Source organism: Macaca nemestrina, chromosome 1 (assembly GCF_043159975.1).
Source record: "Macaca nemestrina isolate mMacNem1 chromosome 1, mMacNem.hap1, whole genome shotgun sequence".
NCBI classification, from domain to species: domain Eukaryota; kingdom Metazoa; phylum Chordata; class Mammalia; order Primates; family Cercopithecidae; genus Macaca; species Macaca nemestrina.
In genome coordinates this window covers 227,915,895-227,935,480 of record NC_092125.1, presented here as the reverse complement: position 1 = coordinate 227,935,480, position 19,586 = coordinate 227,915,895, and the positions used below count along the sequence as shown (strand labels likewise).

Sequence of the window (19,586 nt, the reverse complement as noted above, 5' to 3'; positions counted from 1 at the left end):
GAGTGCAGTGATGTGATCATAGCTTACTGCAGCCTCAAACTCCTGGGATCCTCCCACCTTGGCCTCCCAAAGTGCTGGGATTACAGGCATAAGCCACTGCACCTGGCCCAAAAGACTATTTCACACCTCAGTCATAATGTCAGCCCTTCCTTCCTAAACCTCCCTCTCAGCAGTTGACTTTTATTGTTCTTTCCTTTTTCTTTCTTTTTTTTTTTTTTTTTTTTTTGAGACGGAGTCTTGCTCTGTCGCCCAGGCTGGAGTGCAGTGGCTGGATCTCAGCTCACTGCAAGCTCCGCCTCCCGGGTTTATGCCATTCTCCTGCCTCAGCATCCCGAGTAGCTGGGACTATAGGTGCCTGCCACCTCGCCTGGCTAGTTTTTTGTATTTTTTTAGTAGAGACAGGGTTTCACCGTGTTAGCCAGGATGGTGTCGATCTCCTGACCTCGTGATCCGCCCGTCTCGGCCTCCCAAAGTGCTGGGATTACAGGCGTGAGCCACCGCGCCCAGCCCTTTTTTTTTTTTTTTTTTTGAAACAGGCTCACTCTGTTGCCCAGGCTGGAGTGCAGTGGTGCGAACATGGCTCACTGAAACCTTGACATCCTAGGCTCCAGCTATCCCACCTCAGCCTCCTGAGTAGCTGGGACCACAGGTGTGCACCACCACGCCCAGCTGCATGTTTCATTTTCTTTGTTTTGTTTTATTTTGTTTTGTTTTGTAGAGAGTTGGTGTCTCACTATGGCTATGTTGCCCAGGCTGATCTAGAACTCCTGGGCTAAAGCAATCCTTCTGCCTCAGCTTCCCAAAGCGCTAGGATTACAGGTGGGAGCCATCACAGCCTCCTTTCATCCTTATCTACTCTTGATCTTTAGACAAGACCCATGCTCTTCCCTTTAAATATGACTCCCCATGCCAATGTGTGCAGCCTCTAGCCCTCCCTGGACTCCCCACAAGTGCAGCCAGTGGCATCCTTGGCATCTCTAGACTAGTGTCCCGTAGATCACCCTCACCCCCATGAGCCCATTCTCACCTCTTCACCCTCACCCCCACCTCCCCACACTCCAACCCTCATCCCTCACCCCACACTCCCTGCCCTGCCCCCACCTCTCCAGCCTCACCCCCATCCTCCATCCTCACTCCCATCCCATGTTGAGTCCCACTCCCCACCCTGAGCTCTTTCATCTGCAACCACATTGATCTTCTAGTCTCTAAATGTCTTCCCATTTCTGGGGCTTTGCACTTGTTCTTGCCTCTGCTTGGAACTTTTCCCAGCTTTTCTTTTTTTGTTTGTTTTTCTTTTCAGACAGGGTCTTACTCTGTCACCTAAGGTGGGACTGCAGAGGTGCAGTGACAGCTCACTGCAGCGTCAACCGCCTGGCTCAAGCGATCCTTCCACCTCAGCCTCTCAAGTAGCTGGGACTACAAGTGGGAGCCACCATGCCCAGCTAAGTTTTAGTATTTTTTATAGATAGGGGGAGTCTTGCTATGTTGCCCAAGTTGGTCTCGAACTCCTGGGCTCAAGAGATTCACCCACGCTGGCCTCCCAAAGTGCTAGGATTACGGGTGTGAGCCACTATGCCCAGCCTTCCCGGTTTTCTTAATTTCTTATCCTCTGGGGGGTCTCAAGCTCAGTTCCCCCTCTCTGTTCGTGGTTACCTAGTGTGGTCCTCAGCTCAAGCCCCTCCCAGCTGCCCTCCATCGTATCATCCTTATTTATTTATTTAATTTTTTAGGTGGAATCTCGCTCTGTCACCCAGGCAGGAGTGCAGTGGTGCCATCTCGATTCTCCTGCCTCAGCCTCGCAAGAGTAGCTGGGATTACAGGCATGCACCGCTACACCCAGCTTTTTTGTTTGTTTGTTTGTTTGTTTGTTTGTTTTTTGACACAGAGGTCTCATTCTCACTCAGGCTGGAGTGCAATGGCGCGATCTTGGCTCACTGCAACCTCCACCTGCCAGGTTCAAGTAATTCTCCTGCCTCAGCCTCCCGAATAGCTGGGACTCCAGGTGCGTGCCACCACACCTGGCTAATTTTTTGTATTTTTAGTAGAGACAGGGTTTCACCATGCTAGCCAGGCTGGTCTCGAACTCCTGATCTCGTGATCCACCTGCCTCGGTCTCCTAAAGTGCTGGGATAACAGGCATGAGCCACCGCGCCTGGCTAATTTTTGTATGTTTAGTAGGGATGGGGTTTCACCATGTTGGCCAGGCTGGTCTCGAACTCCTGACCTCAGGGTGATCCACCCACCTCGGGCTCCCAAAGCTGGGATTACAGGTATGAGCCACGGCACCCGGCCTATCATCCTTATGATTTTCTTCCAAGCATTTAATGCAGCCTGTCATTATTTGTTTATTTGTGTACTTGATTAACCTTGGCTGGTGTATTCCCTTCTACGTGCCCATGGTAGATGCTCCATAAATACTAGTTGAACAGATACAGACATGAATGAATGGATGAACGAAGCACTCAACTCCTACTGGGAAACTAATGCATCATAAGAGTGTTGTCCAGATTAAATGAGTTAATATAAATTAAACAGCTTAGGCCAGGCACAGTGGCTCACGCCTGTAATCCCAGCACTTTGGGAGGCCAAGGCAGGCAGAGTGCTTGAACCCAGGAGTTGGAGACCAGCCTGGGCAACAAGGCAAAATCCCCAATGTGTGCAGCACATTGTACTTTTTATTTTTCTACTAAAAATACAGAAAAAAAATAAAATAAATAAAGGGCTGGGTTCAGAGGCAGCTGGATCACGAGGTCAGGAGATGGAGAACATCCCGGCTAACACGGTGAAACCCCGTTTCTATAAAAATACCAACAAAATTAGCCGGGCGTAGTGGCGGGCGCCTCTAGTCCCAGCTACTCGGGAGGCTGAGCCAGGAGAATGACATGAACCTGGGAGGCAGAGCTTGCAGTGAGCCCGAGATCGCGCCACTGCACTCCAGCCTGGGCGACAGAGCGAGACTCCGTCTCAAAAAAAAAAAAGAAGTTAGGCCGGGCGCGGTGGCTCAAGCCTGTAATCCCAGCACTTTGGGAGGCCGAGACGGGCGGATCACAAGGTCAGGAGATCGAGACCATCCTGGCTAACATGGTGAAACCCCGGCTCTACTAAAAATACAAAAAACTAGCCGGGCGAGGTGGCGGGCCCCTGTAGTCCCAGCTACTCGGGAGGCTGAGGCAGGAGAATGGTGTAAACCCGGGAGGCGGAGCTTGCAGTGAGCTGAGATCGGGCCACTGCACTCCAGCCTGGGCGACAGAGCGAGACTCCGTCTCAAAAAAAAAAAAAAAAAAAAAAAAAAGAAGAAGTTAAACAGCTTAGACTAGAATATTGGCCCATATCTCCCCACCCTCCCTCCCCTTGCCCAAAAAAAAAAAAAAAAAAAAGAGGCTGGGCGCAGTGGCTCATGCCTGTAATCCCAGCATTTTGGGAGGCCAAGGCGGGCAGGTCACCTGAGGTCGGGAGTTCGAGACCAGCCTGACCAACATGGAGAAACCCCGTCTCTCCTAAAAATACAAAATTAGCTGGGTATGGTGGCGAATGCCTGTAATCTCAGCTACTCCGGAGGCTGAGGCAGGAGAATCGCTTGAACCCGGGAGGCGGAAGTTTTGGTGAGCTGAGATGGCACCATTACACTCCAGCCTGGGCAACAAGAGCAAAACTCCATCTCAAAAAAAAAAAAAAAAAAAAAAAAGAATCTTGGCCCATAAACATTAGCCATTGCTACTATTGTCATTATGATTTGGTCCATAAATAGAACCAGGGCTAGGGACAGTCCTCAAAAGAACAACTAGTTTCTCTCTAGAATTCACTTCCTTCTTCTAGCAAACTCCTACTCCTACGCATCCTTCAAAACCCAGCTCAAGGCAAGGCAAGGCGGCTCACGTCTGTAATCCCAGCAACTTTGGAAAGCCAAGGCAGGCACAGTGCTTGAGCCCAGGAGTTGGAGACCAGCCTGGGCAACACGGCAAAATCCCCAATGTGTGCAGCACATTGTACTTTTTATTTTTCTACTAAAAATACAAAAAAAAAAAAAAAAAAAGGCTGGGTTCAGTGGCTCACACCTGTAATCCTAGCACTTTGGGAGGCCAAGGTGGGCGGATCACCTGAGGTCAGGAGTTCAAGAGCAGCCTGGCCAACATGGTGAAACCCCATCTCTACTAAAAATACAAAAAAATTACCTGGGCCTGGTGGCCTGCAGCTGCAATCCCAGCTACTCGGGAGGCTAAGGCAGGAGAATCACTTGAACCCGGGAGGCTGAGGTTGCAGTGAGCCGAGATCATGCCACTGCACTCCAGCCTGGGCAACAAGAGCAAAACTCCATCTCTAAGAAAAAGAAAAAAAACAAAATTAGCCGGGCGTGGTGGTGCACGGCTGTAGTCCCAGCTACTTGGGAGGCTGAGGTGGAAGGAAGCCGAGGCTGCAGTGAGATATGATCGCGCCACTGCGCTCCAGCCTGGGCGACAGCGTGAGATCCTGTCTTAAACAAAACAAAGCGAAAACAGCTCAAATAGCTCCGAGTTTTTTCTAAGCCTTTATTGAGCACTACTGTGGGTCAGGCTCTGGGTTTGACTTTGTAATTGCAAGAGGGGCAGAAACGGGCTGCTCTTAGGACACTCAGGATAACACAGACAGGAAGCGAGGGCGTGCTGGAGAAAACGCTGGGATCAACACGCATCTGCCAGGCCCCGACGGCAGAGGGGGCACTGCTGGAAAGGCCGGGAGCCTCCCCTCTCAACCTCCCACCCAAACCCATCCCTCTTTTGGGAACTTGGCAGGCAATGAGGATGGGGCCTTAATTAAGTGGACGCCCAGTATGTGTATTTCACGGGCATTATTCCACTGGGGCCTCGCCCATTATCAGGACACCAGTTCTATTTTAACCCAGCCCTGAGGCCCTGAGAGGTCTGTAACATGGCCGAGAGCTCACAACCAGCGAAAGGCAGGGCTAGGATTCCAGGGCGTCTCACTCCGCCTGCCAAGCGCTGGTGGAGGGGGGTCCGCTGCTCTCTGGCGCCCGCAATTGGCCGCCGAGGAAATGCGGCTGCGATGACCTGTTCAGACCCAAATCGGATGGAAGAGCAGGGAATAGCGGCGGTGGGGGTGGGGTCTGGACTTTTTTTTTTTTTTTTTTTTTTTTTTTTGAGACAGAGTCTCGCTCTGTCGCCCAGGCTGGAGTGCAGTGGCGGGATCTCCGCTCACTGCAACCTCCACCTCCCGGGTTCAAGCAGTTATGTCTCAGCCTCCCAAAGGGACTGCAGGCGGGCGCCACCACGCCTGTCTAATTTTTGTATTTTTAGTAGAGAAGGGGTTTCGCCACGTTGGCCAGGCTGGTCTCGATCTTCTGACCTTAAGCGATCTGCCCGCCTCAGCCTCCCAAAGTGCCGGAATTACAGACGCAAGCCACCGCGTCCGCCCTACACCCTTGAAGACCCCGCAGCCAAGGTCCTCTGGCCCTGCTCTGCGCGGCGCTCTGGTGTTGGGGCTCGGGACTCTGTTATCCCGGGCAGGGGCCAGTCCGACCCTTTCACCCTTGCCTGGCACCGTCCCTGGAGCCTTGGCGTCCTAGCTTCTCCTCCCTGCGGGCTGGGGATGGAGTAGCCGGGCCGGAACCAGAGCGCAAAGCAGATGGCGAGCGCCGAGGTCGGTTCGGCCCCGCCGCGCCGTAAGGCAGCTGCCACCCTGGGGAAGGTGGATGCCGGAAGGGGCGTCTCCTGCGGGTCACCCAGAGGACAGCCGGCGGGGAATTCCGAGGGTGGGAGTGAGGAGAGGTAGGAGAGGCCAGGGCAGAGCGAGGCCCCGCGTAGGATAGGAACCATCGCCCGGTGCGAGCCTGACCTTGCAGGGCCGGCAACTCCTCGGCAGAGCGACAGCGCGGGGTCTCAGAGCGCGGCTCGGAGCCGCACTAGGAGCGCTGGACCGTGGGGGAGAAGCTCGGAGGGCGGGTAGCTCCCAGTAAAGCGGCCTAGCGGGTAGGTACAGGGCCCCTCCACTCGCTAGTCCTCACTGCCCGTTCTCCCTGCGCCGGGGCGTTCCAGGCCCCAGCCCTAACCCGGGCCCTAGCGGCTCCCCACTCCATGACCTCTGGACGCCCCGTCGGGTCCAGACGCAACAGGGAGGGCGCGGGCGACCGGGCAGAGGGGCCGCGGGAGTTCAAGCGGGGCTCCGTGCGCGCCCCAGCCGCCCGCCTGTGCTGTCCCTGCAGATGTCGGGAGCTATCTTCGGGCCCCTGGAGGGCCCGAGCTCCCTGGACGCCCCGAGCGTCCACCCGCTGGTGTGCCCGCTGTGCCACGTGCAGTACGAGCGCCCGTGTCTTCTGGACTGCTTCCACGACTTCTGCGCCGGCTGCCTGCGTGGCCGCGCGACTGAAGGCCGCCTCACCTGCCCATTGTGCCAGTAAGTGTCCCAAAGTTCCCAAAGACCCCCCAGACCCCATCCCCGCAGCCCAAGGTTGGCTCTGCCCGAGCTGGGACCCAGGTGCCAGGAGAGTAAGGCTCCAACTTCAGGCAGAACGACTGGGAGATGCTGCACCCAGTCCTTAGCTCTCCTGGCCAGAAGTTGCAGGCTTCAGCCCATTTTATAGATCAGCTTAACTGAGGCCTGGAGATTGCAGTTACTGGCCCAAGACCTCCCATCAAAAGTTAGGGGGTAGGGGTGGGGCTCCAGCACTGGTCAAGACACTCCCAGTAACTCGCTTTGGGTCTTAGAAGTCTTAGGTCCACAAAACACAGTTACAGTTATGTGGACTCAAGGAACCCAGGAGTGGCTCTAATTTGCCCAATGTTGTGAGAGGATGCCAAGGGGCAGGTTCTGCTTTTGATACTAGGGGCACCAACCCCACTGTCTGCAGGAGTGCCCAGGACTGGGCAAGGGTAGGGACCAGGGCAGGGTGAGCACTGGCTGTGATATTTATAGCAAACCCCAGAGCTGTGGTGCACCCCACCTCCCAACACAGCTATTTGTAGCTCCAGCCTGGAATGTGAGGGGCGGGGGTGGGGAGCCTTGGGGAAGGGGTGTCAGAATCTCAGGGCCTGGGCTTCTCTGCAGACACCAGACGGTGGTGAAGGGTCCTAGCGGGCTCCCACCGGTGGACCGGCTGCTGCAGTTCCTGGTGGACAGCTCGGGGGATGGCGTGGAGGCGGTGCGCTGTGCCAACTGTGACCTGGAGTGCAGCGAGCAGGCAGGGGCGGCGGGGCGGGCGGGTGAGGAGTAGAGGGTACCAGATTACACAGTCCCCAATGCTTGCACATGCACCCAGCATATCTTCAGAGGATGACCTGGCAGTGGATTCTCCAGCACCTCCCTAGGGCATGTTGGCCCCGATTGTGAACCCCTTTATGCCAGTGGGGAGACTGAGGTCCAGAACAAGGGACTTGAGCCAGTGTCCAGACAGTGGCAGGAGCTAAGGCTGTTCGATCTGGGGAGAACTCTCTGATCCCCAATTCAGGGTGGAGTTGTGGACCTGCACAGGAAGGGCAGTCCAGTTTGCAGGCCTGGGCCGACCCTGAAGGGCCTCTGCTACCCAAGTGGCATAGAAGCAGCTACAGCCCAGGGGAGATGGGACAGCATGCTGTTCCCTCTGGGCTGTAAAGGGCACGGGGGACTCTGGCCTGTGGAGACCAGAAAATGTATTGGGAATCCCAGGAGGACGGCCCGACCAGGGCAAAAGCTCCAGCCTTCAGGGCAAGTGCTGAGAAATGTGTGACCCAGAGGTACAGAGAGGATTAGCAAGAGGTAGGGACTGCAGGTAGGGCCTGTTATGTCAGCCATTGCATGTGCCCATACCAGGGCTGCAAGCCAAGCCCTGGACTCCAGCCCTGGGTCTGGCTTGGGGAGGAGAACCTTAAAGCTCTCACTGCTCTTCCCCTCCCCCGCCCAGGTGTGACTCCAGACTGCCAGGGTGTTCACCACCTTTTGGCCACTATTGAGTGTGCCAAGAGGGCCGTGAGAGGCCTTCACACCCCTTTTGTTGCAGGTAAAAATATATATATATATATATGTTGTTTTTTTTTTTTTTTTGAGACGGAGTCTTGCTTTATTGCCCAGGCTTGAGTGCAGTGGCGCCAACTTGACTCACTGCAACCTCCACCTCCCGGGTTCAAGTGATTCTTCTGCCTCAGCCTCCTGAGGAGCTGGGACTTCAGGCACCCGCCACCATGCCCGGCTAATTTTTGTATTTTTATTAGAGACAGACTTTTGCCACGTTGGCCAGGCTGATCTCCAGCTCCTGACCTCAGGTGATCCGCCCGCCTCGGCCTCCCAAATTGTTGGGATTACAGGCGTGAGCCACCACACCCCGCCTCGGTGAAATGTTTTATAAAGGCAGTTTCTGCCCTCTCTTCCTGTCCCCCACCCCACTCCACGGACCTACTTAATCAGCCTCTGAGCCGCAGTGCCCTCATCTGTAAACCGAGTATATCAGAGCGCCAAGCGCCTAGATTACAGGAAAGAGCTGCGTTTAGCCGCGCACTCCGCCACGGCTGGGACAAACACGCGCAATGACACCCGGCGGCTGCGGTTCCCGCGCCGGCCGCGGTCGGGCTCTGGCGCTCCTGAGCCCGCGCTCGGTCCGCAGGACGTGGAGACCACGTACTTCTGCAACACGTGCGGACAGCCCCTGTGCGCGCGCTGCCGCGATGAGACGCACCGAGCACGCATGTTCGCGCGCCACGACATCGTGGCCCTGGGTCAGCGAAGCCGCGACGTGCCCCAGAAGTGCAGTGAGTGAGGTTTGCGGGACCGGGGACCTGGGGGTGGGAACAGGGCGGGCACTGCCCGGAGCCCTCACCACCGCCCGCTGCCCCCGCAGCGCTGCATGCAGAGCCCTACCTCCTGTTCTCCACCGACAAGAAGTTGCTGTTGTGCATCCGTTGCTTCCGCGACATGCAGGGGTGCGTAGCGGGGACGCAAGGGGAGGGGGCTGGGGGCGGCCGGAGCGGGCCTCACCCGCCGCCTCCCGCAGGGAGAGCCGGGCGCACTGCGTGGACCTGGAATCGGCTTACGTGCAGGGCTGTGAGCGGCTGGAGCAGGCGGTGCTGGTGAGCGCAGGGGTCTGGCGCGCGGGGGCAGGGGTGTGGGGCCGCGCGGCGGCGCTCGCGAGCCTGACCCCGCCCTGTCCCCAGGCCGTGAAGGCCCTGCAGACGGCCACGCGGGAGGCCATCGCGCTGCTGCAGGCCATGGTGGAGGAGGTGCGGCACAGCGCTGCGGAGGAGGAGAACGCTATCCACGCCCTCTTCGGCAGCATGCAGGTGAGGGGTGGGGGATGGGGAATAAACGACCCAGCCGGGAACTGGCGACACAGGGCCGGTCCCTAGGCCTTGTGGATTTCCAGCGTAGTGGGGCAGCAGGCCTTGCACCAAGCACTTTCCTGGAGTTGCTAGGACAACTGGGAAGGGAAACCAGGGCCTGCTCCAGGCTGGTGGTGGGGATGTGAGGTGGTCAGGAAAGACTTCCCTGGGGAGGTGACATTTAGGGTGAGAGGACCCAAGCCCTCAGGCAGTGGATGCAGGGCTGGTAGGTTGGAGAGATACCTAGCGTAACCAGCAGGTGGCGGGGGTCCGGGGGGTAGGCATGGTGGGAGGTGGCAGGGCTGGGGCACAAATCAAGAGCATGCTCGCCATCTCTCCCAGGACAGGCTGGCAGAGAGGAAAGCGGTGCTGCTGCAGGCTGTGCAGAGGTGAGTTGGGGGAGGGGGGCTTGCTTCCTTTGAAACCCCTTGGCCTCCATGCCCTCAGCTCCGAACCTGGGCATTCCACCCTGAGGAGCAAGACATCCAAATGTCCTCCCAGCTAAGGAGGGCAGCATGGCTCAGGGTGCAGAGAAGGGGTTCGGGGACGGACATGCGAAGATGGCTGGGGGGATGGAAATGCCCGTCCCTGCTCCTGGCCCCCTGGAGACCAGGCAGCCTCCTTCCCCCAGCCAATACGAAGAGAAGGACAAGGCCTTCAAGGAGCAGCTCTCTCACTTGGCCACCTTGCTGCCCACCCTGCAGGTACAGGGAGCTTGGGGTGCGGGTGGGTCCCTCCTCCCCGGCCAGGCACTGAGCAGCGTCTCCTCCCCCAGGTCCACCTGGTCATCTGTTCCTCCTTCCTCAGCTTGGCCACCAAGGCTGAGTTCCTGGACCTGGGCTATGTGAGTCTCCTCTGCTCCTGCAGATGCCCCCTCCCCACCAGGAGCCCACCCTGTAGACCAAAGCCACCAACTCAGGAGTGGGCAGCCTGTCACCTGGAGCCTGGTCCAGGGGTCTCGGGACTGACCCCCTCCCAACTCCATCATCTGCAAACCAGTTAGGGCCACTGTTACAAGGACAGGGAAGCCAGGAAGGGGTCATGAGCCTCCAGTCCCCCATGGGGTGGAGTGACCACTGGAGTCCAGCCGCTCCCTCTCCTATGGATTTGCGGATGGGGTGGGGGGTTTGTCTGGATGAGTCCCAGAAGAGGGCGGGCACCGCTAAGGGACACCAAGTCAAGTGCCAAAGACAGATGTGTTTCGCCTCCATCTCCCCTCTTCCTGCCCCCGGCTGCCACACCTCCACCGGCCTGAGGCCCTCCTCACTACCACAGGAGCTGATGGAGAGGCTGCAGGGCATCGTCACGCGGCCGTACCGCCTAAGGCCTGTGCGGAGCAGCAAGGTGTGCAGTGGCCTGGGTGGGCCAGGGTCGGGGGACCCGCAGGGCAGTGGAGGCCACCTCATGACCCCATCCTACTGCCCAGATTGCCAGTGACCACCGAGCCGAGTTCGCACGCTGCCTGGAGCCGCTGCTGCTGCTGGGGCCACGTCGGGTGACAGCTGCTGCAAGTGGTGCTAACATGTGAGCGGCAACTGGGGAGGCCAGGCACAAGGTCCCCAACACTGAGGTGTGGGGGAGGGTGGGTGCTGAGAGGCCAGATTACCAGGGAAAAGCCAGGTGCCACCCTTCCTTCCTCCAGCTCGACACCCTCCCAGCACAGTGTCTGGGCACAGGGGGTGGCCAGGGCGAGTCCTCTAAGTAGGGGAGCAGGAAGCTCTGGATCTGAAGTCCATGGCAGACCTGACTCGGAGCTCCGCTAAAGGAGAAGGGGAGGACTCAGGCCCCCAACCGCCACTGCAGCCTCCCCTGGGGTGGGGCACCTGGGGCTGGGCTAACCGCCACCTAGGTGGCCTGAAGTCATAGGGGGCCTGATTCCTGGACTCATCTGGGGAGGAGTTAGGAGAAATGCTGAAACAGCATGTGTGTGCCCAGGGGCCCCAAAGACTAAGAGAGACTGGGCCCCCACTTCCTGTGTCCAGCATAGAAGTGAACACACCACTCACTCGGTCCTAGCCCTGGCAGCATTCCGATGGACTTGCTCTTGGCCCCACACCCTGGAACCCACTCCAGGGACTTTAAAAAACAGATGTGGATGGGGCCGGGCACGGTGGCTCATGCCTGTAATCCCAGCACTTTGGGAGGCCGAGGCGGGTGGATCACAAGGTCAGATCAAGACCATCCTGGCTAACACAGTGAAACCCCGTCTCTACTAAAAATACAAAAAAATTAGCCGGGTGTAGTGGCGGGCGCCTGTAGTCCCAGCTACTCCAGAGGCTGAGGCAGGAGAATGGCGTGAACCCGGGAGGCGGAGCTTGCAGTGAGCCGAGATCTCGCCACTGCACTCCAGCCTGGGCACGGATCGAGACTCCGTCTCAAAAAAGAAAAAAAAATAGATGTGGATGTCCGGGTGAGGCCTTGCCCCAGGCTTTTCAAAGCTCCTGGTGGCTCTGCTGTGCTCCAGGTGGTGGAGAGGGCTGTGAGAGCCCGGAAGAGTCCAGGGGGCTGCCCTGGGAGGCCAGGGGAGGGGCAGACTTCTGCAACCCCTGCATCCACACTGGCTCTCTCCTCAGGCTGGCAGGGGGCTTAGGCCCCAAGGTGCTGACGGGGCCCCACTGCCCCTCCCCAGTAGGAAAGATGTCCGGGTCACCCGTCCAAAAGCCTACGCTGCACCGGTCCATCAGCACCAAGGTGCTGCTGGCAGAGGGCAAGAACACGCCTTTCACAGAGCACTGCCGCCACTATGAGGACACCTACAGGGTGAGCGGGCAGGGATCTGCGGGGGGGAAATGTCCTAACCCACTCCTCACCAAGGTACGCTCAGGAAAATTGAGTTGTCCCAGCTGCTGAACCTGGGAGCGATTCCTCCACCGAGTGTCTGGCAGTAAAAACAGCCCAGGGTGACCCACGCTCTCACACAGCCTCCCTGTGCAGCATCTGCAGGCGGAGATGCAGGGCCTCAAGGACCAGGTACAGGAGCTGCACCGAGACCTCACCAAGCACCACTCGCTCATCAAGGCGGAGATCATGGGAGACGTCCTGAGCAAGTCCCTGCAACTGGACGTGCAGATCGCCTCGGAGCACACCTCCTTAGAGGGCATGAGGGTCGTCTTCCAGGAGGTAGCCCTCCCAAAGACTCTAACTCCAGTCCCACCTGTCAGGGGACACCTGGGCTACCCCAACAGTAAGCAGGGAAAGAGAACCTGGCTTGTGCCCTATAGGACTCTCATGTGGCAGGGTCTGGAGCCTGGGAGTCTTTGCTGCTTGGAATCCCGTGGACCTGGCTGGGGGGTGCTTTGTAGATCCGAGTAGCTAGAGATAGCAGTGCCACCACTGTAAATTCCAGCTCACTGCCACATCCAATGTCCAGCTTTTCTCTTTCAGATTTGGGAGGAATCCTATCAGCAAGTGGCTAATGAGCAGGAGATTTATGAAGGTTCCAGGAAGTTGGCTGCTGAGTGAACCCCCTGTCCCCGAGCTAACCCACATGCTAGCAGGGGAGGAAGTCAGGGTCGGCCACTAACCAGATGCAAATCCCCACACTCCTCACCTTAGCGCTTGACTGTGCCTCCCGGCTGCTAACCGGCCCCAAATGATGCATGTGGGGTCAGGACTCATTGAGAAGAATGCCCCCACCAAGTGCCTCACTCTTTAATTAGAGGTCACCATGGAAATGGTCGGGATATTTAGATGGTGCCTGGCTTGAGTGAAAACCTGGGCCGGGCGCGGTGGCTCAAGCCTGTAATCCCAGCACTTTGGGAGGTCGAGACGGGCGGATCACAAGGTCAGGAGATTGAGACCATCCTGGCGAACCCGGTGAAACCCCGTCTCTACTAAAAAATACAAAAAACTAGCCGGGCGAGGTGGCGGGCGCCTGTAGTCCCAGCTACTCGGGAGGCTGAGGCAGGAGAATGGCGTGAACCCGGGAGGCGGAGCTTGCAGTGAGCTGAGATCCGGCCACTGCACTCCAGCCTGGGTGACAGAGCAAGACCCCGTCTCAAAAAAAAAAAAAAAAAAGAAAAGAAAACCTGAAGCCAGGTGCTTCAGGATTAAGACCGCATGCTCTGGCCTTGGCCCCACAGCCCAGCTCCATGACCTTCTCCAGCTGAGGCAGGAGAATGCCTACCTGACCACCATCACCAAGCAGATCACGCCCTACGTCCGCTCCATTGCCAAGGTGAAGGAGCGGCTGGAGCCCAGGTGAGGCCAAGGGGTGTTCCCAGGGCCACTGAGACTCTTCAGAATGTGCTTGGGGACTGGGTGCGGTGGCTCACGCCTGTAATCCTAGCACTTTGGGAGGCTGAGGTGGGCAGATTACCTGAGGTCAGCAGTTCCAGACCAGACTGGCCAACATGGTGGAACCCCATCTCGACTAAAAATACAAAAATTAGTCATGCATGGTGGCTCATGCCTGTAATCCCAGCTACTGGGGAGGCTGAGCCACGAGAATCGCTTGAACCTGGGAGGTGGAGGCAGAGGTTGCAGTGAGTTGAGGTCACGCTACTGCATTACAGCCTGGGCGACACGGTGAGACCTTGTCTCAAAAAAAAAAAAAAATGCGTGGGAAAGGTGCCACACCCACAGGACCCCGTTCAGGGAAGTCAGCTGGCCAGGTCATGCAGGTTCAGCTGGGGCATCTGGGCGGACCAGGTGCCGGACATTTGCAAAAGCGTGGTCACAGTGAGTGGGCTGCTCTGAGTTTCTGCTTTTAGGATCATAGTTGGTCCCTCCAACCCTCAAGAGTAGGTGAAAGCAGAAGGCACTTCCTAAGGGTGTCACGAGGGTCCTACTGGGCTGATCCAGGCAGCAGGACATGGAGGGCAGGAACTTCATCAATGTAAGACAGGCCAAGCCTGTGCAGAGTCCTGACCAGGCTCTCTCAGCACTGTACTCAGGCATCACCGGGGTTCCAGTGTCAGAGGGGTCTTGGTGGCAAGTCTTCAGTGTTCCCGTCTCTGAGTCACTGGGCCCCAGGGTAGACTGGTTGCCCTGTAGGTCTAGGGAATGACTGGAGCCTGGGCTCTCCCTTCACCACCCGTGTGGTGAAGTGCCTGTCAGGTTTTGGGGGAGCCCACCTCCTGGTAACTTCTTGAGAAAGAGTGCGAAGGAGGTGCGTGTTTGGGGTGGCTGGGTCTGACAGTGCCTCCATTCTAGCTTCACACTTGACAGTTTCACTGGGTATCAAATTCTAGATTGGAAATTCTAGATTGGGAAGGATTCTCCTTCAAAGGCATCATTCTCTCGCTCTCTTGTCTTCTAGCTTCCATGGTTGTTGTTCATGAAGTCTGAAGGCGCTCAGACTCCTACCCTTGTAATGCGACCTACTAATTCTCTGTGGAAGCTTGTAGAATCTTCTCTTTGCTCCCAGTGTTCTGAGATTTCACTTTGGTGAGAGTCTATTTCCATCCATTAGGTTGGATACTGGCAGGCCCTTTCAACCTGAAAATTCATGATCTTCAGTTCTGGCATATTTCTTTTTTCTTTCTTTCTTTTTGAGATGGAGTCTCGCTCTGTCGCCAAGGCTGGAGTGCAGTGGCGTGATCTTGGCTCACTGCAACCTCCGCCTCCGGGGTTCAAATGATTCTCCTGCCTCAGCCTCCGGAGTAGCTGGGATTACGGGTGCGTGCCAACACACCTTGCTAATTTTTTCTTTTTTTTTTTTTCTTTTTTTTTTTTCACACCTTGCTAATTTTTGTATTTTTAGTAGAGATGGAGTTTTGGCAAGTTCGCCAGGCTGGAATATTTCTTTTCTTTCTTTTTTTTTGAGACGGAGTCTCGCTCTGTCGTCCAGGCTGGAGTGCAGTGGCGCGATCTCAGCTCACTGCAAGCTCCGCCTCCCGGGTTCACGTCATTCTCCTGCCTCAGCCTCCCAAGTAGCTGGGACCACAGGCGCCCACTACTGTGCCCAGCTAATTTTTTGTATTTTTAATAGAGACAGGGTTTCACCGTGTTTGCCAGGATGGTCTCGATCTCCTGACCTCGTGATCCGCCCACCTTGGCTTCCCAAAGTGCTGGAATTACAGGCGTGAGCCACCGTGCCCGGCCTTTTTTTTTGTATTTTAGTAGAGACAGGGGTTTCACTATGTTGGCCAGGATGGTCTTGATCTCCTGACCTCGTGATCCGTCCGCCCTGCCCTCCCAAAGTGCTGGGATTATAGGCATGAGCCACTGCTCCCAGCCTCTTTTTCAATTTGTTGATTTCTTCACTTTTTCTTTTTGAAATTTCTGTTGTTGGATATTGGCTCCCCTGGGCTGGCCCTCTAATTTACCTTTTCTGTCCCATTTCCCTTTTTTTTTTTGGATGGAGTTTCACTCTTGTTGCCCAGGCTGGAGAGAAATGGTGCGATCTTGGCTCACCACAACCTCCGCCTACTTGGTTCAAGCTATTCTTCTGCCTTAGCCTCCTGAGCGGGGGGGATTACAGGCTTGTGCCACCACACCCGGCTAATTTTGTATTTTTAGTAAAGACGGGGTTTCTCCATGTTGGTCAGGTTGGTCTTGAACTCCCGACCTCAGGTGATCTGCCCTCCTCGGCCTCCCAAAGTGCTGGGATTACAGGTGTGAGCCACCGCGCCCGGCCCTTTTTTTTTTTTTTTTTTTTTTTTTTTTTTTTTTTTTTGAGATGGGGTCTTGCCATGTTGCCCAAGCTGGTTTTGAAATTCCTGGGCTCGGCCGGGCGCGGTGGCTCAAGCCTGTAATCCCAGCACTTTGGGAGGCCGAGACGGGCGGATCACGAGGTCAGGAGATCGAGACCATCCTGGCTAACACGGTGAAACCCCGTCTCTACTAAAAAAAATACAAGAAAATTAGCCGGGCGAGGTGGCGGGCGCCTGTAGTCCAAGCTACTCGGGAGGCTGAGGCAGGAGAATGGCGTGAACCCGGGGGGGCGGAGCTTGCAGTGAGCCGAGATCGCGCCACTGCACTCCAGCCTGGAGCACAGAGCAAGACTCTGTCTCACTCAAAAAAAAAAAAAAAAAAAAGGCCGGGCGCGGTGGCTCAAGCCTGTAATCCCAGCACTTTGGGAGGCCGAGATGGGCGGATCACGAGGTCAGGAGATCGAGACCATCCTGGCTAACACGGTGAAACCCCGTCTCTACTAAGAAATACAAAAAATAGCCGGGTGAGGTGGCGGGCACCTGTAGTCCCAGCTACTCTGGAGGCTGAGGCCGGAGAATGGCGTGAACCCGGGAGGCGGAGCTTGCAGTGAGCTGAGATCCGGCCACTGCACTCCAGCCTGGGCGACAGAGCGAGACTCCGTCTCAAAAAAAAAAAAAAAAAAAAGAAATTCCTGGGCTCAAGTGATCCTCCCGCCTCAGCCTCCCAAAATGCTGGGATTACAGGCGTAAGCCACCGTGCCAGGCATCTTTATCTTCCATTAAGTAGTTCATTTCTGCTATCTTGTTTTGCATTTCCAACAGCTCCTTCTGTACCCTGTTTCTTTTGATGGTATCCTGGTGTTTCATGGACACAATATCTTACCCCTCTGAGGCCGACGGTTTTTTTCCTTTTGGAAATTTTCTCCCTGAAGTGTTTCCTCCCAGTTGCTTTTTGCTTGTGAAGGTCTTTGTTTGTTTGTTTGAGACAGTCTCGCTCTGTTGCCCAGGCTGGAGTGGAATGGTGCCAATCTCAGCTCACTGCAGCCTCCACCTCCCAAGTTCGATCGATTCTTGTGCCTCAGCCTCCAGAGTAGCTGGGATTACAGGTGTGCGCCACCACGCCCTCTAAGCCTGTGTAGGTTTCTGTCTTCCAGGCTGAAGGTTTTTCTCAGATGTCAGGTCACCCCTTGAGTATCTGCTCATATTAGGAGTGGGGCAGGGTTGGAGCCATGAGGCAGATTGGAAGCTCTGAGCACAAGGGAGTACTCTTGCAGAGGCCTTCCCCACTCCACCTGGATTAAGGCAGGTCCCCCTGGCGCCCTGTACCACACACCTTTCCCTCCCTCAGCGTGTCTGCCCCAACCAACACACAGCTTCCATGAGGGCAGGGCCTGGCCCTCGCCAACCGCTGGACCTTAGTAAATATTTGAGGAGCAAAAGAATGAAACGCTAGGTGGGTGCATGAGTGGTGGCAGAGTTTGGTTCTGAGGTTTCTGAGCTTAAGGCCATGCAGCAGCTGGCTCTGCTCCCTTGAGATTCTGGTGCCCACTCTCTTGCCAGGTTTCAGGCACCCGTGGATGAGCAGTCAGAGAGTCTACAAAACACGCACGACGACAGCAGGAACAGCGCGGCCTCAGCCAGGTAAAGCGAGTCTCTCCACCAGAGAGCGGGCATGCGATGTGGCTTCTGAGGCCAACAGGATGACAAAGGAAACTCCAGGCTTTTCCCCTCTGGCTCCAGCTCTGGGACCCTGCCTGGGCCTCTTTGTAAAACAAGGGGTCAGAGAGGCTCTCAGCCCAGATGAGTAACTTAAACAAGGGACCTCATAGATAAAACAGGTGTTACTTTGATAGACACGACCCCATTTTACCATTATAAACAGCCGTGGCTGCTGCCTGCTTCCAGTTTCACCACTAGGAGCTGCACATGCTGACGCTAGGGGACTCGGGTCACTGAAATGAGAAAATGACCGAGGACTGTTCCCCAGAGCCACAGTGTGCACCCCAATACCTGCCAGAGGAAGAGACGGCTGTGCAGTAACACCTACGACACAGTCACAGGCTGATCTTTGTGTATTTTGGTCTCAGGAAAACGTAGTCAGTCACAGGGCAGAGGACAGCACTGTAGAATCAGAACTGGAAGAGCCTAGGGGTGTACAGAGGGTTGCTGAAGTGGCCAGAGTCACAGCGTGGCTGGTGATAGAGCAGAGTCTGGCCCCAGCCTCCCCTGCACAGCTGCCATTTATTAGCTCAGATGCTTCCAAATTCAAAATGCAATGTCACCAGAAACCACTGACACAGCCTGATGGTTCAGCAACTCACAGTCGTCCCTGGGGACCAGCTCCTACTCAGTAGACAAGATCCTTTCGGAGACAGAGCCTTCCTGGTTCTGAAGCTGAACCATGGTCACTCAGTGAGGCCTTCCAGGAAGACGTGCCATTCTGAGAGCTTTCGCCCAAGTGGGTTTTAGTGCAGGGATACGGTGAAATGGGGGAGCGGGCTGGGCTCACATGAGGCTGTCCCTTTAGGAATAACCCAGGAAGTGTCCCGGAAAAGAGAGAGAAGACGTCAGAGCCTAAAGGAAACAGCTGGGCTCCGAACGGCCTCTCGGAAGAGCCTCTACTCAAAAATAAGGATCATCACAGATCCAAACAGAAAAACAGGGGTGACATCCCCACATGGAGGGAACACCTGACTTAGCAAATGGGACAGGTCCCCAGGGTCAGGCTTTTAGAGCAGGCACAAGACTGGGACACTGGAGAGAAGGTTGTTCCCATTGTTTTTAAAATTTTTTTTTTTGAGACGGAGTTTCGCTCTTCGTTGCCCAGGCTGGAGTGTAATGGTGCAATCTCGGCTCCCTGCAACCTCCGTCTCCTGGGTTCAAGTGATTCTCCTGCCACAGCCTCGCGAGTAGCTGTGGATTACAGGTGCCTGCCACCATGCCCCGCTAATTTTTTGTATTTTTAGTAGAGATGGGGTTTCACCATGTTGGCCAAGCTGGTCTCGAACTCCAGACCTCAGGTGATCCACCTGTCTCAGCCTCCCAAAGTGCTGGGATTACAGGAGTGAGCCACCGTGCCTGGCCAATTTTTTTTTTTTTTTTTTTTTTTGAGACGGAGTCTGGCTCTGTCACCCAGGCTGGAGTGCATTGGCGCGATCTCGGCTCACCACAACCTCTGCCTCCCGGGTTCAAGCAATTCTCCTACCTCAGCCTCCCGAGTAGCTGGGATTACAGGCATGTGCCACCACTCCCGGCTAATTTTTTGTATTTTTAGTAGAGACAGGGTTTCTCCATGTTGGTCAGGCTGTTCTTGAACTCCTGACCTCAGGTGATCCACCCGCCTTGGCCTCCCAAAGTTCTGGGATTACAGGGGTGAGCCACCATACCCGGCTGGTTATTTCTTTAAAAGGTAATCATTTGTCAATAATAAAACCCAGAGACTCTGACAGGCCGTAATTTCAGGTTCTTTGGTTTGGGCAGTTTTGCTTTTCCCCATGTTTGCAAGGCACGGAGTCTTCGTCCTTGTCACAGTAGCTTGGGATGACTCCCAGTCCACATGGAAAACATGAGGGAGTGGCCATCCAGCAAGAAATCCCTGGCTTGTTCCACACCTACGCACCGAGCATCTGTGTGTTAGACTCTGTGCTGGGCAGTGTAGTCCGTCGGGGTGTGCCGGTTTGAGTGTTAGGTTACAAGACTCCACCGCTGAGTA

The 19,586-nt window shown here is 55.9% G+C and overlaps 1 protein-coding gene across 8 annotated transcripts; it reads left to right on the top strand.

Annotated features, from left to right (window-relative positions):
• Window positions 1-5,632: 5,632 nt before the first annotated feature.
• LOC105479644 (ring finger protein 207) lies at window positions 5,633-19,320 on the top strand. Of its 8 annotated transcripts, XR_011606319.1 has the most exons (19): window positions 5,633-5,963; window positions 6,197-6,387; window positions 7,039-7,171; window positions 8,567-8,711; window positions 8,801-8,882; window positions 8,954-9,029; window positions 9,114-9,239; window positions 9,621-9,667; window positions 9,910-9,982; window positions 10,054-10,122; window positions 10,554-10,622; window positions 10,705-10,802; window positions 11,852-12,038; window positions 12,213-12,462; window positions 12,649-12,714; window positions 13,361-13,478; window positions 14,539-14,666; window positions 16,882-16,980; window positions 17,435-17,515. XR_011606319.1 is itself a non-coding variant. In XM_011737744.3 (18 exons), the coding sequence occupies exons 2-18, from the start codon at window positions 6,197-6,199 to the stop codon at window positions 18,571-18,573; spliced, it is 1,983 nt and encodes a 660-aa protein (XP_011736046.1). In that variant the 5' UTR covers window positions 5,650-5,963; the 3' UTR covers window positions 18,574-19,320. The 8 variants fall into 8 exon arrangements, 6 of the variants coding, with proteins under 6 accessions (XP_070923486.1, XP_070923487.1, XP_011736046.1 ...); XM_011737744.3 differs by lacking the exons at window positions 14,539-14,666; window positions 16,882-16,980 and adding an exon at window positions 18,402-19,320 and having other exon boundaries at window positions 5,650-5,963; XM_011737750.3 differs by lacking the exons at window positions 14,539-14,666; window positions 16,882-16,980 and adding an exon at window positions 18,402-19,320 and having other exon boundaries at window positions 5,654-5,963; window positions 12,213-12,398; window positions 12,663-12,714.
• Window positions 19,321-19,586: the final 266 nt, after the last annotated feature.